Here is a 16,370-nt window from a genome sequence, read left to right as displayed (position 1 = left end):
GGACTGCCACTCCTAATGGAGTAGGAAAGTGGAATCAGCCATTAGAAACTTGGCATTTTTCCCAATATACTACTTGTGTTCAAACTGCTTACTTTGTTTTAAAATAACATAGAATGGAAATAGTGTCCTAGTTACTGTGGTTGTGGATAATTACTAGAGCAAACCAACTCTTTGCACAGCACACATGAAGTGTTACAAACCTGTAGCTGGTTTGGTGTGGGGACATTTTCTTGGTCCACGGCTCACCTTTCAGACAAAATATAATGAATTAACAAATCATTTAACTGCTTGCCAGATTATTACTGCACCACACTGAGTGGTAGTTTGAAACTCCATTTCCAAGAACTGCAGTTCTGCTATGTGAGTCCTTGACATATGGGGTCTCAAGGAGTTGGCTTCATGCACATGTTGTCCATCTGACTGAAGGTGTATCTAGCACTTTTTGACTATATATTAGGGTGATTTTTCAGTTACAGGCAGAGGGAGTATCTCTTGAAGCTGTAAGGGCACTGACTCCACACCACTTGTTAAAATAATTATGAAAAATAAAAATACATATCTAAGGCCTAACCTCCTATAAGACCCATTATCTGTCATTCTTGTGTTTTTATAACCATTTTTGCATTTAAAAAGGAATATTGTGAGTGTGTTTCAACTGTACACTAAAATAAGAGTAATTTATCTCAGAGTATGGAAAAATATAATAGTTATTTCTTTTATGGCCAAATGCTGCTCCACACTTCTATCTCTAGTAAGATCCAAAATGTAACAAAACTGTTGCAGTTTCACTATGTGGGCTGCCATGCAGAGAGACTGCGTTATATGTAAGACAATGAACGGTGGATCTGGCTCTTCTCCACAGGCCTGAAGGACTGTAGGCAAACTGTCCATTGCCAATGCTTCCACCAGCCAGAATTCCCATTTAGGTTGTGCATGGAACTATACCTGCACCTTCATGTTAGACTGGCAGGAGGAGAATTGTTTTTGCACTTGGCATTGCTAGTAAGGTTCCCATGTGCAAGGCCATTTACTAGGGTTTTAGTCCAAGAGGGACCAGCATTTGAGCCCTGGAGAATAAATTGCAGTAGGTAGTAGAAGCTCATAAATTTAATACAGATATGTTACAGTGTGTTTGAAATATTGGATGGCTGTGTGAATCCCATCCACTGGATTTAAAATTTGTATCATTTAGGTTTTTAAATGTTAAAGGATCAGAAATGCTTTAAAACTGCAGATTTCTGTACCCGGGTTGATTGATTCTAATGAGTGTCATGCATTGCTGTGTCAGTCTTAGTGACAAATAGAACAAATGCTATTAAGCTCAACAGGAACTTGTTATTGATAGAAGCTGTCATTAAGAGAATGTTAATGTTACGCATTTAAGCACTCAGGGCAGGAAATGAGTTAAGGATGCACATATGCATTCTGATTGCAAGCACAGTGTATGGATGCTTAATACATTGTTCTATACAATTCCTCGATTTCTCCCCTTCCCCCCATAATCTTAGGTGCACTTGTGTAGTATCTTGTACTATTTTTGTCATTTGTATATATTTATTCTATTTTCCATGTTACGGTGGTCCAGGCATCCTTGACTTAGACTTTTATATGGTACGTTCTTGCTTGTCTTATGCAAACACATGGCTTATTTAGTCAGCAGCCATATCTTATACAGTTTTTTTCAACCACTACACATACATCCTTGCATATAATTCGTGAGGGTCAGGTAGTTATGAAATATATGTTAGCTATGAAATATCTCAAGTATCCCAGCAAATTTTCTCTATTGCTGTTGCACCTAATTTGCAGTATGCTTTGTGAAAATGGTACTATGATGTATCTACTTCTGATAGAAATGATTACTGGACTATGTCTGGTACACACAGTACTACAAGATACCACACGTATATCTAAGGCCTAGTCTACACTTGAAGCGCTATAGCGCATCTGAAGAATACGCTCTATGCCAATGGGAGAGATCTCTCCCATCAGCATAATAAAACCACCTCCGTGAGAGGCGGTAACTGTGTCGGCAGGAAAAGCTCTCCACTGACATAGCGCTGTCCACACCAGTGCTTCGGTTGGTGTAATTTATGTCATTTGCGGGGTGGCTTATTTACATGAGTGACATAAGTTATACCGACGTAAGTGGTAGCGTGTGTAAGCCCTAAAGTTGTAGAAAAGCTGTATGTATTGTATCTGAGAAAGTCTAATTAAATGATCATATATTATTATGATGCATAGGTACAAGGGCCAGAATTAAGGTTTTTACCTTGTAATTTCCTGGTTTATGACTGTTTATCCAACTTTAACAGCCTCTATTTTTTCTAGGTTTGCTTTATTTAAAAAAAAAAATCTATATTGCAGAAATGACTTCACATCACCAGAGTGTCTGATCCCATGCACCTTAGGAGGTCTTCAGGGGAGAGCCCTTCTCCCTGTAAACCTTAGTTGTGCAGCTTTTTACCTGTCAAGATGCAGCGAATGAGACATGTCTCATAATTTATGAATTGGAGCAGGAAATGTTTCAGAATTAAAGGGCTCAACTAACAACAACAACAAAAAAAAACACCCTAGCTTTCCTTTTTTTTCCAGACTAATGTATTTAGTTTGTGCTAGAATACAATTTATTCAGCGTGCTGTAGCACATAACTAGTACAGTATGATATGATAACAGTATAAGTTGTTAGTGATCAAGACAACTCTTAACTATTTTTAATCCTCCAGCTCCCCTTCTTTATGCCCATAAAAGTTAGTCTTGAGGAAATAACTTATTACAACTGTAATACCAAAACAAATGGGAAGAGGCAGAAGCAAAATCCCAGACTGGGGCTTTATAGATTCAACACTTTGAAATGCACCTGAAGTCATAAGTCAGCAAGATGCACTAGTTATGTCTCACATATGTCTAATCCACAAAGGCAAGCGGCTACGTTCTCCCCCAGGTGAAGTCTTTGCTTGGCTTTCATGAATAGCCCTAGGTAGAGCACAGTTCAGTAGTGTAGACTGGAAGTGACAAAAGTGGGTATACATGCAGTCAGAAGTGTGTATATTAAAATAAAAACAGCAACCTCTTGTCTTGCTGTAGCTAAGACATGTTGGTCTACTATTTTAACTAAGGGCAGATATAGCATGTCCACTGTTTAAAAGGAGTGGATATAATCCCTGCCAATTTATCCAGGTACTTCTCCCTACCACGCAGCATTAACTTCAGCTCATCCTTATCCTTATTCCTATCTCTGTCACATGTGGAAAGAGCAAACACAGTGGAATCTGAGTTAGGCAAAAGAGTATCATGAGCATACTGATGGGCATGCAGCCCAAAACAACTCAACTTTCGCAGGTGGCCTCATCTTTGTTGAAAAAGAATACTGATAACATGGAAGTAGTGTTTTGGGCAGCTGAGTTGTTCAATACAACCCTTTGAGATTTATCCAAAAGGAAGGAATAGTGCTACCAGAGAACAAGTGAGCCAATGGTATTGAAATGGTGCTGAAATAGTATTGAATGTGATCCAATAAAATCAGTAGACCTCTAACCTTGGTAGTCTATCACATGAAGATGTCAGTATAATTATCTCTACATACCCAGGCCTGAAACCAGACCAATAGGATCCAGTTGACTGCCCACCATCTTCTCAGTAATCATTTCCAAAATGGAAGGTCCAAGGTGGTTAATTCACAAGTTGTCACCAAAAAAAATCACCCTTTGAAGGTATGTTTAATATTGTGCCTTAGAACTTGTCTCTTTGAGACAGAAACCAGACTTAGCCCTTTTCTTCAGGGTTTTGCATAAAGAGTTACGTACCACAGAGATCTCCAAAATGCAACGTGAAGCATGGCTAGTTTCCTCTAAATGACAAATTGACCCTAGAGAATGACAGGTTTCCTCTTTTAATTCTCTGCTTATGCATACATTGATGTATACCAATGTGAATATTCTGCCTTATCAAACAAAGATGATGATAATGAACAAATTCAAAAGCAATGAGCAATATATATTTTATTGCAGCATAGAACAAACTAGCTAACAGCTATTGCAATTCATATATATTCTGAATTATTTTATTAGATAAGTAAACAAATAAAAGGAACATAATATGCTTGTCTTCCTATATTGTAGGTGATCATTTTTATTGAGGTACATAATGAACTACCTCACCCTCTCCTCCCAAAACAGACTGGCTAGCATCTGCTTGATTTATATGCTGTGACTTTTTCCTGCTGTTTTCTATCAACATTAATTGTGAAAAATGGTGCCATGTTGCCCTCTTGATATTATTTTGGAGATCGACTAGGTCTTAAAACATCCAGATGCATACAGTTCTACACATATCTGTGGAATTAGCTCACCGAGGTCTGCTCTGCAATATTTTTAATTGACTTACATGTTCTGTGGGAAAAGAAGAATCATAAAAAGTCTTTGCTATTGCATTCCATTCTTCACTGGGATCTCTCTTGGGACCTCGATGGATACTTGAGGTATTCAAAGTGTCAGCAACTCCGTTAATACTGGTAGAATCTGATTGACAAAAAGGAAATGGTAACAACTGCAATTCATTTTCTAGGTACTAATTTTAGAGTGACCAAACTTCTGGTTTATCTCTCATCTTAAGAACCACAAGTGTTTGTTTTAAATCACAGAATTTTTGTTTTGATTTTACCTCATTTATACTTTGTTGTTTTTCTACACTTTGATCTTACTGCCAGAAATTTTGTTTCAATAGCAGAGCAGCAAGAATTATTTTTTAAATAAAGTTTCCATTTTAATAAAAAGTACTGTTTACCATCATTTCTTTTATATAATGCATTACAAAGAGTCCCAGTATTAAAATAAAAAGATATTTTTTGGTAAATAATTCCAAAGAAGAGGAAGTTACTCACCTTGGGGGGTAATGATATTTCATTGAGATGTGACCCCCTATAGGTGCTCCATGGCAGGTGCACTTGCATCTCTGCACTGCTGATAGCAGAACATTGGTGGCAGTGTTCATTCAGCCTGCATATGCGCTGTCACCTCCTCATGCTCTACCAGGAGGCCAACCAGCATGCCCAGGTGAATCCCGCTCGGTTCCTTCTCTACTGCAGAGTCCTTGACAAGAACTGCGAAGAGGGGAGGAGGGTGGGTCTTGGAGCATCCCTAGGGACACAGATCTCAAAGAACCATCATTGCTCACAAGGTGAGTAACTTCCTCTTCTTTGAGTTGTGTCCCTATGGGTATTTCACTGTAGATGACTCCTGAGAAGTATCCCTAATGGGAATCTGGGACTTTGGCGCTGTTATGGATGACAATACTGCAGAGCCTAATATAGCATTGGAAGCGGACTCCCCAGTAATCACACAGTGTTCTGAGAAGGTATGCACAGACTCTCAGGTTGCTGCCCTGCAGATTTCCGATATGGGGACATTCTTGAGGAAGGTGACAGAGGAGGAAACAAACCTCGTGGAGTGTACATGGATTCCGGACACTATGTTGTGAACCTGATAACAGTGTTTGATACAGTTCGAGACCCATTTGGAGAGTCTCTGGGTTGATATCGTTGTACCATTAGATCTTTCCGTAATGGAAAGGAAAAGATTAGATTTCCTAAAGGCCTTTGTCCTGGCCAGGTAAAAGGCCAGGGCTCTCCTAACATCTAGGGTGTGCAGTAAAGCGTCCCTGTTATCACAGTGAGGATTAGGGTAAAATTTTGGGAGGTGAATCAGTTGGTTTATGTGAAAAGATGAGGTCATCTTGGGGATGAACTTCAGGTGCAGTCTGAGAGTAACCTTGTGCCGAAATAATATAAGTGGGTGGGGGTGCCACTAGTGCTGCTATTTCCCCTATTCTCCTTGCTGAGGTGATCTCCACCAGGAACACTGTCTTAATAGGCAGGTATGTGAGCTAACAAGTGGCCATGGGTTCAAAGGGTGGTCTAGTCGGGCTCTTTAGTACTAAGTTTAGGTCCCATATTGAGGTGGGGCATCTAGATTGGGGAAAAAGATTTACTATATCCTTAAGGAATTGTTTTGTAGTTGGGTGAGAGCACTGAGAATCCCTCTATTTGTTCATAGAAGGCTGCTATGACTGCTAGGTGAAGTTGGAGTATCCGCAAGTTGGAGTATCCACAAGTTGGGGTGGAGAGTGTTTCCTTCGTTCTGCGAGAGAAGGTATGGAGAGAGACTAGCAGACATGTTGCCAGCTGTGACAGGTAAGGGTATCACGTCTGTCTCAGCTAGATGGGAGCAATCAGTAAAACATTTGCCTTCTCTTTTTATTAGGACTTTCAGCGATAGAGGAAATGGGGGAAAGGCGTATAGAAGGCCCTTGTCCCATGAGAGAAAGAGAGCATCCCCTAAAGAGTGCTGACTGAGGCCTGCCCTGGAGAAGTAGCATGGGCATTACTTGTTCAGGTAAGGTAAACAAGTCTATTGTCGGTGTCCTTCAATGTCTGAATATGCCATAGAGTACTACTGAGTTATCTCCCATTCGTGGTTGTGTAGGAACTTGCGCCTGAGACGCTAAACTGTCGTGTTCTGCACTCCTGGTAGGTAGGCCGTTGATATCATAATGCACCAGTTCCATAGCATTAGTGCTTCCTCACAAAGGGAAAGCAATCTGGCGCCCATTGATGATTTATGTAGTACATACATGCTATGTTGTTTATCATGACCCTTGTGTGCGTACCTCTAATCAGCAGAAGGAAATAAGCACATGCATTCCTGACCGCTCTGAGTTCGAGGAGATTGATATGAAGAAATGCCTCCCTGGGTGACCACTTTCCCTGTGTTATGAGGTTGTTGAGATGTGCTCCCAATCCTATGAGGGATGTGTCAATGGTGAGGAGTAGTGCTGGATGGGGACTGGGCTGTGTGAACGAGATCCCTGTGCAGATGTTTGCTGGGTCCTTCCACCACTTCAAGGACTGCTTGACCTCGGTGGGTAATGATAGGGGCTTGTCTAGGCTGTCTCTGATTGGCCTGTAAACTGAGGTGAACCATGACTGGAGACACCTCATGCAAAGCCTGGCATAAGCTATCACAAATGTGCCTGCAGCCATGGGCCACAACAGTTGAAGGCAGTGTCTGGCTGATATTTGAGGGCTGGTTTGCACTGTCTCCTCAATCTATTCCACTCTTATAAAATCTGTATTGTGGGAGGAGAGTGCTCACTCAGAGACAGTCGAGATTGGCTCCTATAAATTCTAATCTCTGTATTGAGGTTAACATCGATTTTTGGACATTGATTTGTAGGCCCAGGCTTCTGAATAAGTCCATAGTCATATGGGTAACCTGCAGAACTTGGTCAAAGGAACGAGCCCTGAGGAAGCAGTTGTCTAAATGGGGATAGATCATGATTCCCTAGAAATGAAGATGAGCTGCCACTACAATGAGGACCTTGGAGAATACTCTGGGAGCCGATGATAGCCCAAAGGGGAGTACCCTGTACTGGTAGTGGTCCTGTCCTGGGGTAAACATGAGGAACCATCTGTGGGATGGTAAGATTGAAATAAGCATTCTGAAAGTTGAGGGCCAAAAAAGTCTCTCTGTTCCAAAGCTGGAATACTCGCTGTTAGAATGACCATCTTGAATTTTTGAGCCTTGATGAACTTGTTGAGTGCTCTGAGGTCCAGTATGGCTCTCCAACCCCACTTTTTCTTGATTATTAGGAAGTAACGAGAGTAAAAACCTTTGCCTCCTACTTGTTGAGGTACTGGTTCTCTGGCTCCTACACAGAGGAGTTGATCTATCTCTTGTCACAGTAGACTCTCATGAGGAGGGTCCCTGAAGAGGGATGGGGAAAGGTGTTGTGGGGGCAGGGGAAGGGAGGTGAAATGAATGGAATACCCATTAATGATGATTTCTAGCACCAATTTGTGAGATGTTATCCAATCCCAGGTGCTATGGAACAGCCAGGTGGCATCCAAAGGGATGTGAAGAGTTGTTTAGCATCAGATAGTGTTGGAGGGAGTGGTCTGCCGGTGCCCCAACTAATCTATTAAAATTGATGTTCTGAAGTGGATGGTTGGGAAGAGGGAAGGCTGTGTGCCCAATAGTTTGCGCTTTGAGAATCTGGCCTTTTTCCTTTGTGGCTCATAAAAGCATTGAGTTTGATAGGGTGCTGTGCATGATTTATGTGAGGGCTGAAGACTCTATTTTCTCTTCTGTGAGGTGTATAAATCCCCAACGACCAAAGAGTAGCCCTGGAGTCTTTGAGTGTGTGGAGGGATGCGTCTGTCCTTTCTGCGAACAGTTTGGTGCCTTTGAAGGAAAGGTCCTCCATGGTTGTCTGTACTTTCTTCAGGAAGCCAGATAAATGTAGCCAAGAGGCTCGTTGCATCACAATTGCTGTGAAGATGGATCATGCTGCAGTATTGCCTACGTCAAGTGCTGACTGAAGTGCCATCTTGGCTACCAGTTATCCTTTGATAATGGCCCTAAACTTATCTCTGTGTGATTGATCAATAAACAAATTGAGTTTGGAGTAACTGAAGTAGTTATATTTTGCTATTAGCACTTGGTAATTTGCGATGTGGAATTGTAGTGTGGCAGAAGAATAAGCCTTTCTTCCAAAATGGTTGAGGCGTTTCTAATACCTATCATTAGAGGTGGACTTCACCTGGTGCTGACGACCTCTGGAGTTCACCACATCCACAACGATCAAATTAGGGGGTGGATGGGAGAAAAGAAACTGTGCCCTTGGTTGGGATGTAGTATTTCTTATCAGATCACTTACAGATTGGTGTGACCGATGTATGGGTCTGCCATATCAATTTGGCTGGATGCAAGAAAGCCTCATTGATGGGGAAGGCTTCTCTGGATAAAGAAGAGGAGTGTAAAATGTCTAACAGCTTATGATTCTTTTACCTCTAGAGGCAATTGTGGTGTGATTCTTTTACCTCTAGAGGCGATTGCAAAGTGTCTGCCACCCTCTTAGGTCTTGAAAGAGTTTAAAGTCATTCGTAAGAGATGGCGGAGGGGGCAGTGGTGTGACCTATTTGTCAAGGTCGGCAGAGGCTGATGGAGGGCCCCTTGTTGATTCACGGTGACCCGCACTAAATGTTCAGGAGGTGTCATATCTATATTCCTCCGATGGGTCCCAGTAAGGCCATTGGGATGGCAGGAAGGACATTGTCATCCATACCAGGGTGGTTGAGGGTCCAGAAGGCAGTACGGCTCCGGAGGCCCAGATTGGTAATGGGCACTATAAGGTGCATGGAAAGAGCAAAGACAACCTCTTCCTGCTCACTCTCGACTGGAGAATGGAGGGGCATGGCATGGTGCCAGTGGAGACTCTCGAGCTTGAGGTAAAGTCAGTACCGGAGCTCTGGTACCAAGTAGGGAAGACCCAGGTACATCAGATACTGTGAAGTCTTTCGAGTATCTGAACTCCTGTGGTGCCATGGAGGTTGGTACTGGTGGTGGCTGCCGGTGCTGAGACGACAGTGCTGACGGGATTGGTGATGTAGACCAGGCTAAATGCTCTGATGTTGTTTGGCATACCATTGCTGGTACCAAAGCCATTGCCCATACTGAAGGAGCCTTCCCCAAAGCATGGTCTCTGTCCTTATCTCTCACAGTTGGTACCTTTGCTTCGGTGCCTGTGCCCATCGGGTCTTTAGGCATATCAACGTGCTCCATTGGGATGGTACTGTGCAAGTTCTGGGTACTGCATTTGGATGGTTTCAGTACCATTCAGTACAATGATATATAACATGCTGGGGATCTTTTCTGGCTTGTTTGGGGTTCACTCTGGGGACTCGCAGCTCTCTTTTGAAGCTATATGTGAGTGTCTCATGGCTTTAGATTAATTGTCTGTGGATGTAGAGGGCTGTGGTGAAGATTCCCATCCTCTGGGTAAATTTTGACACGGGTCTGAAGGAGGCTGGAGAGCTGCCTCCATTAGAAGGAGTTTTAGTCTGAGCTGTCTGTCCTTTTGAGATCATGGCTTCAGCTGCTGACAAAAAAAAATACTTCTGGGGCATGTGGTTTTCCCCAAGGCAACGGACACAATAGGAATGTCCCTCCCTTACAAAGATGCTTCTTAACAGGAGTGGCACCTCTTTAAACCCAGGTGAACCGGAGAAAGGGGAAGAAGTAGATAAAGTGTGGGGGGTTTGTTTGTTTTTTAAGAAAAAAAACAAAGGAAACTAAAATAACAAAGAAAGATTAGTAGATAGTTAAGTTCGAACAGTAGAGTTAACAATCTGATGAATGGACAGCTAATATCTCTGTCTCTAGCCAGGTGCTGTTGACAGCACGTGGAGGGGGACAGTGCATGTGTGGGCCAAACAGACACTGCTATCAAAGTTCTCCAATCAGCAGCACAGGGCTGCAAGCACACCTACAGTGAAGCACGCATAGGGACACTACTCAAAGAAGTATTTTTCCAATATTCATATAGTAGACAAGTTTTTATATTGTAAATCATAGCTTCTAGTTAAAACACTGATTCCTGAAATGAGTGTCTATGAATACCAGCTTCTGAGTAAGATGATAAAATATAATCAGTGCCATCCTGTCACATTGTTGAATGGCTTATCATTAGGAACTGAATGCCATTTTAAATAACTAGCTAATCAGGAACTAGCTTTCTTATTACAGTTAGATATGTTTAAAACAATATTAGCCTGATTTTCAGAGGTGTTGAGCACCCACAGCAACCACTGATGTAACTGGAGTTGTGGTGCCCAGCATTTCTGAAAATTGGACCATAAGCATTTAATCAGGTGCTATATTTAAGCTGTACTATAGATTAGCTGCAGCACACAGTAAGGCCCAATGCTGCAAAGACTTTCCATGCCATGAATAGTGACATTAAGCACATACCTAAATCTTTGCAGGAACAGGGCTGAAGTCTATTTTCTAAACCAGTCAGCATAGTCAATTACTGTTATGAGTCAATGTTGATGCAACAAAGTAACATAATCATTTGGTACAGTAGCAAAAGTTATCTTACTATGAATATACATATGTGCTTTGCCTTGGCATTAATTTTTGTAAATGCCTTCGCATGTATGTAGCAGCAGGAGACCTTAGTCTAATTATAATGTTCTATTTCATTAGTTTTTTGTTGTTTGGTTTTGTTATAATTCTTCAGGAAGGTCTACTATTTCCCAGTTCATCCCAGTTCACCCTGGAGATCATGTGTTGTGGCTGCTCTCTGGAACCTATCAATGTCACTCCCTAATTCACTGGCAGAATTGTGATTGAGTGGGATAAGGAATTCCCTCACATAGGCTGTTAACTATTTCTGAAATGCACCAGTCTGAGAGCAATGCATTTGTATTGAGAATTGAAGTCAGGTATCCCACATGGCAACATAATCTTCTAATCTAACCAGATGTATAAATGTGTAAAAGTTTTGTAGTTACTTACCCGACACTGCCTGTATTTCTTTGAGATCCATTGTCCACATGGATTACACCCTTGGTGTGACTGTCAAGCATTTGGTGAATACCCAGTGCTGCAGAAGGACCAAATGGCTGAAAAGAAGTTACTCAACTTGTGCAGTAACTATGGGTTTTCGAGATGTGTCCCCCTATGGGTACTCCACTGTGGGTGTGTTTGCGTCCCTGTGCTGCTGATTGGAGACTTCAGTAGCAGTGTCCATTAGGCCTGCACATGTGCTCTCTCTGCTCTGGCTGTACCATGAGGCTAGCCAGCACATAACAGCTACCCCCACTCAGTTCCTTCTCTACAGCAGACTCATTGACAAGAACTCTGAAGTACAGGGGAGGAGCGTGGGTTGCAGAGCACCCATAGGGATACATATCTCAAAGAACCATCATTACTGCACAAGGTAACTTCTTTGAGTAGTGTCCCTATGGGTGCTCCACTGTAGGTGACTCCTGAGCAGTACCCCTTCTGGACGGCTAGGACTTCAGAGTCAGGTCAGTTACAGATGACAGCACTGTGGAGCTGAAGATGGCATTGGAGGCAGAGTCCCCAGTGATCACATAGTGTTCTGCAAAAGTGTGGACTGATGCCCATGTCGCTGCTCTACAGCTCTCTGAGATAAGGCTATTCTGGAAGAAGGTGAAGATGAGGAGATTGACCTTGTGGCGTGTGTATGAATAGAGTCTGGAAGGGTCATGTTGCGAGCTTGGTAATATTGTCTGATGCAATTTGAGACCTACTTGGAGAGTCTTTGGGCTGATGTTGCTGAACCCTGGGATCTTTCCACAATGGAGCGGAAAACCCTAGGGGACTTCCTGAAGACGTTTTACCTGTCCAAGAAGAAGACTAGGGCTCTCCTGACATCTAGTGTATGCAATACAGCCTCCCTGTTGGTGAGGCTTGGGGTAAAAAATTGGAAGGTGACTCAGCTGATTCATGTGAAACAGGGAGGTTGGATGTGTTCTGAGCAGAACCTGGCAAAAGAGGAATTCAGATTAATTGGTGGGGACATATTATTTTTTTGTCTGCCCACCGGCAGGTAGGCACTACCAACACTGGGGTTTGCTGTATGGTTCTTGCTGAGTCTAAGGTGGTTTAATAGGGAGGGGCGATCTTTGAGGAGGAGGTAGAATGGAATATGTCAAGTTAAGGAGTCAATGGTGAGTGTACTTCCAGTGGTATTTGGAGAGCGTCTGCAACTCTTTGCTAACTCCTGGAAGAGACTAGTCATCTTCCAGAGATGGTGGGGAAGGCATTACTGCTTCACCTGTGGAGAAGGAGAATAAGGTCCTCAGTGTCAGTTCTTCCTCGGCACCACCCTCCTGTTCCTCTATAATGTCTTGTGGAGGCTCTGAAGCTCTGGATGCTGCGGCCGAGGGGGTGTGTCTTGAGGGTTGTCAGGTGAGGCTTGAAGCCTGAGAGGCATGCCAGTGATATGCTGCCCAAGGGTCCCAATAGGGCCAGTCGGGAGACATGGATCCTGGCGGTGGTGCCCATGAGTGGCTGAACCAGGATGGTGGTGGTGGGGCCCCCTGAAGGCATATTTTAGGGCTTTGTTGATTCTGAGCACCATATGGGGCCTGAGTGGAGTATTGTGATGCCACCTCCTCTGGTTCACTGTCTGAACCCTCACTAGAGAGTGGAGGAGCATGGCATGGCATATTCCCGTGCTAAGCACAGGCTCAGTACATAGGTCCCGGTACTGAGAAGCAGGGACTCCGGTACGTCCGATATGCGGAGGTCCCTGGAGAGGCAGAATTCCACTAGTATTGATTATCCTGGTGTCAGTGCTGGAGGGACAGGGATCTTGTCCATATTGGTTGCGCTGGTGCCGGATGAGGCATCTTGTAGCGCTTTCTGAACTCTTTCCAGTTTTTCAGCATCTTTATTGAAGTGTGAGCCCCAGAACTGGACACAGTATTCCAGTATTGTCTCATGCCATATACACAGGTAATACTAGCTCACTGCCTCAATATTTCCCCGATTATACCTAACTGGAGGCTCGTGTTCTGTTGCTTATCCAACATTACCCCTAAGTTCTTTTCAGTTTCATTGCATTCCAGGATACGAACTACCATCTTTAATTTGTGACCTACATTCCTTGTTCCTAGATATTTGACCTTGCATTTGGCTGTATTAAAACATTTTATTCAAATGAGCCCACTTTTTCAGGTGTTCTAACTTGGTCTTTATAACAGGCCTGTCATCATTATTTACTGCTCCATCAACGTATGTGTCATCTGTAATTTTTACAGTAGTTACGTTCTTCCACATAATTGATAAAGATATTGAATTGCATTGGGCCAAGAATAATGCTTGTGGGATCCCACTAGAAACACAATCATAGGATTTCAACAATTTCCACCCCACCATCAACCTCAGCCTGGACCAGTCCACACAAGGGGTCCACCTCCTAGACACTACAGTGCTAATAAGTGATGGTCACATAAACACCACCCTATACCGGAAACCTACTGACCACTATACTTACCTACATGCCTCCAGCTTTCATCCAGACCACATCACACGATCCATTGTCTACAGTCAAGCTCTAAGATACAACCGCATTTTCTCCGATCCCTCAGACAGAGACAAACACCTTCAGGATCTCTATCAAGCGTGCTTAAAACTACAATACCCACCTGGTGAATTGAAGAAACATATTGACAGAGCCAGAAGGCTACCCAGAAGTTACCTACCACAAGACAGGCCCAACAAAGAAAGTAACAGAATGCCACTAGCCGTCACCTTCAGCCCCCACCTACAGCCCCCAACTAAAACCTCTCCAGCGCATCATCTAGGATCTACAACCTATCCTGAAGGACGATCCCTCACTCTCGCAGACCTTGGGAGACAGGCCAGTCCTTGCTTACAGACAGCCCCCCAACCTAAAGCAAATACTCACTAGCAACTACACACCACACAACAAAAACACCAACTCAGGAATCAAACCCTGCAACAAACCTCGGTGCCAACTCTGTTCACATATCTATTGAAGGGACAACATCATAGGACCTAACCACATCAGCCACACCATCAGGGGCTCATTCACCTGCACATCTACCAATGTGATATATGCCATCATGTGCCAGCAATGCCCCTCTGCCATGTACATTGGCCAAACTGAGCAGTCTCTACGCAAAGGAATAAATGGACACAAATCTGACATCAGGAATTATAACATTCAAAAACCAGTAGGAGAACACGTCAGTCTCCCTGTTCACTCAATAACAGACCTAAAAGTGGCAATTCTTCAACAAAAAAACCTCAAAAACAGATTTCAACGTGAAACTCCAGAATTGGAATTAATTTGCAAACTGGACATCACCACATTAGGCCTGAATAACGACTGGGACTGGTTGGGTCATTACAAAACCTAAACCTAATTTCCCCCGTACTAATTTCCCTCTACTGTTACTCACACCTTCTTGTCAATTGTTTGAAATAGGCCACTCTCATTATCACTACAAAAGTTATTTTTCCTCCCTTGGTATCCTACTGTTAATTGAATTGTCTCGTTAGACTGACCTCACATTTGGTAAGGCAACTCCCATCTTTTCATGTATTTATACCTGCTCATGTATTTTCCACTCCATGCATCTGCTGAAGTGGGTTCTAGCCCACAAAAGCTTATGCCCAAATAAATTTTAGTCTCTAAGGTGCCACAACGACTCCTCGTTGTTTTAACCATAGGATAATACCCCATTTCTAATTATTTTTTGAAGCCTACCAGTTAACCAGTTTTTAACCCTTTGAATATAGTACAATGCTTTTGTATAGTTTTTGTTTAGTGTTAATTTTATCATCATGTGGGACTAAGTCAGATACCTGACAGACATGTAAGTATATTATGCCAACACAATGACCTTTATCAAACAAACATGATCACATTAAAAACAATATCACATTTGTCTGACAAGACCTATTTTCCATGCTGATTAGCATTAATCACACTGCCATACTTAATCCTTTACTGATTTTGTCCCATTTCTGCCTTTCCATGGTTTTGTCTGGGATCAGTATCAGGATAACCAGCCTAAAGTTATCCAGTCATCCCATTTACCCTTTAAAATAGTTACTCAACATCAACTTTTTTCCAGTCCTTGAACTTTAACAAATCTTGGAATAATGAGAATCATCATTAATTGTTGAGAGCAATCCTTAGACAATTCTTTTAATATTCATGGATGCAAGTTATCCAATCCTGTCCATTTAAAACAATTTAATGGTTGCTGTTTAACATACTTCCTTGTTACTGATGGCACAGAAAATATTTCCTTATCGTTTTAAGATATGAATACATCACCCTGCTTCTGTCCAAATACAGAACAGAAATATCAATTGAATAGTTACCCCTTTTCTGCTTCATGATTGACAATTTTATCATCCTTATCTACTCTGAGACCTGTATCAGTGTTTGGATTTCCTTTGTTCCTGCTATATTTCATGAATTTCTTCTGATTTTTCTTAACCCTACTGGCCATAAAATTTTCATTGATATTATTACCCTTTTTTGACTTTAGCAGTTGGCCAATATCCAGGGCATTCTTCCTTAAGGAGGAAAAATTGATGATGAGTCAAGTGCTTTTTTATTGCAATACTAGTCACAGAGAACATACAAAAAGAAAAGGAGTGCTTGTGGCACCTTAGAGACTAACCAATTTATAATGCTCAAATAAATTGGTTAGTCTCTAAGGTGCCACAAGTACTCCTTTTCTTTTTGCAAATACAGACTAACACGGCTGTTACTCTAAAAAGAACATACATAAAACCCTGTTTCCCTAAACATAGTAGGCAGTTTCCTTGCTCAGAAATTGAAGTCTGCCTTTTCAGTGAGTATTGTGCCCAAAATAACCTCTGTCTTTGTGTTCCTCCCAGGGCCATGCTCACCAGCACTTCTCTCACATTGGGCTGACTTTCTGTGGCTTTCTACCCCCACACACAGGGACAAGCTGCAACCAGTCAATCCTCTATCTTCTGATTTTTTTTTT

General features: G+C 42.4%; 1 protein-coding gene across 1 annotated transcript in view; it reads right to left on the bottom strand.

The window, feature by feature from the left end:
- Positions 1-16,370, bottom strand: part of CCDC73 (coiled-coil domain containing 73) — a 136,711-nt gene that overhangs the window by 1,076 nt on the left and 119,265 nt on the right. Inside the window, exon 17 of the mRNA XM_077819960.1 lies at positions 4,388-4,521. Coding sequence (XP_077676086.1) covers positions 4,388-4,521 — 134 coding nt within the window. The remainder of the gene's footprint in view (positions 1-4,387; positions 4,522-16,370) is intronic.

This window comes from Eretmochelys imbricata, chromosome 6 (assembly GCF_965152235.1).
Source record: "Eretmochelys imbricata isolate rEreImb1 chromosome 6, rEreImb1.hap1, whole genome shotgun sequence".
Taxonomy (NCBI): domain Eukaryota; kingdom Metazoa; phylum Chordata; order Testudines; family Cheloniidae; genus Eretmochelys; species Eretmochelys imbricata.
Note: the sequence above shows the minus strand (reverse complement) of the source record. Positions and strands in the feature narration are given on the sequence as shown.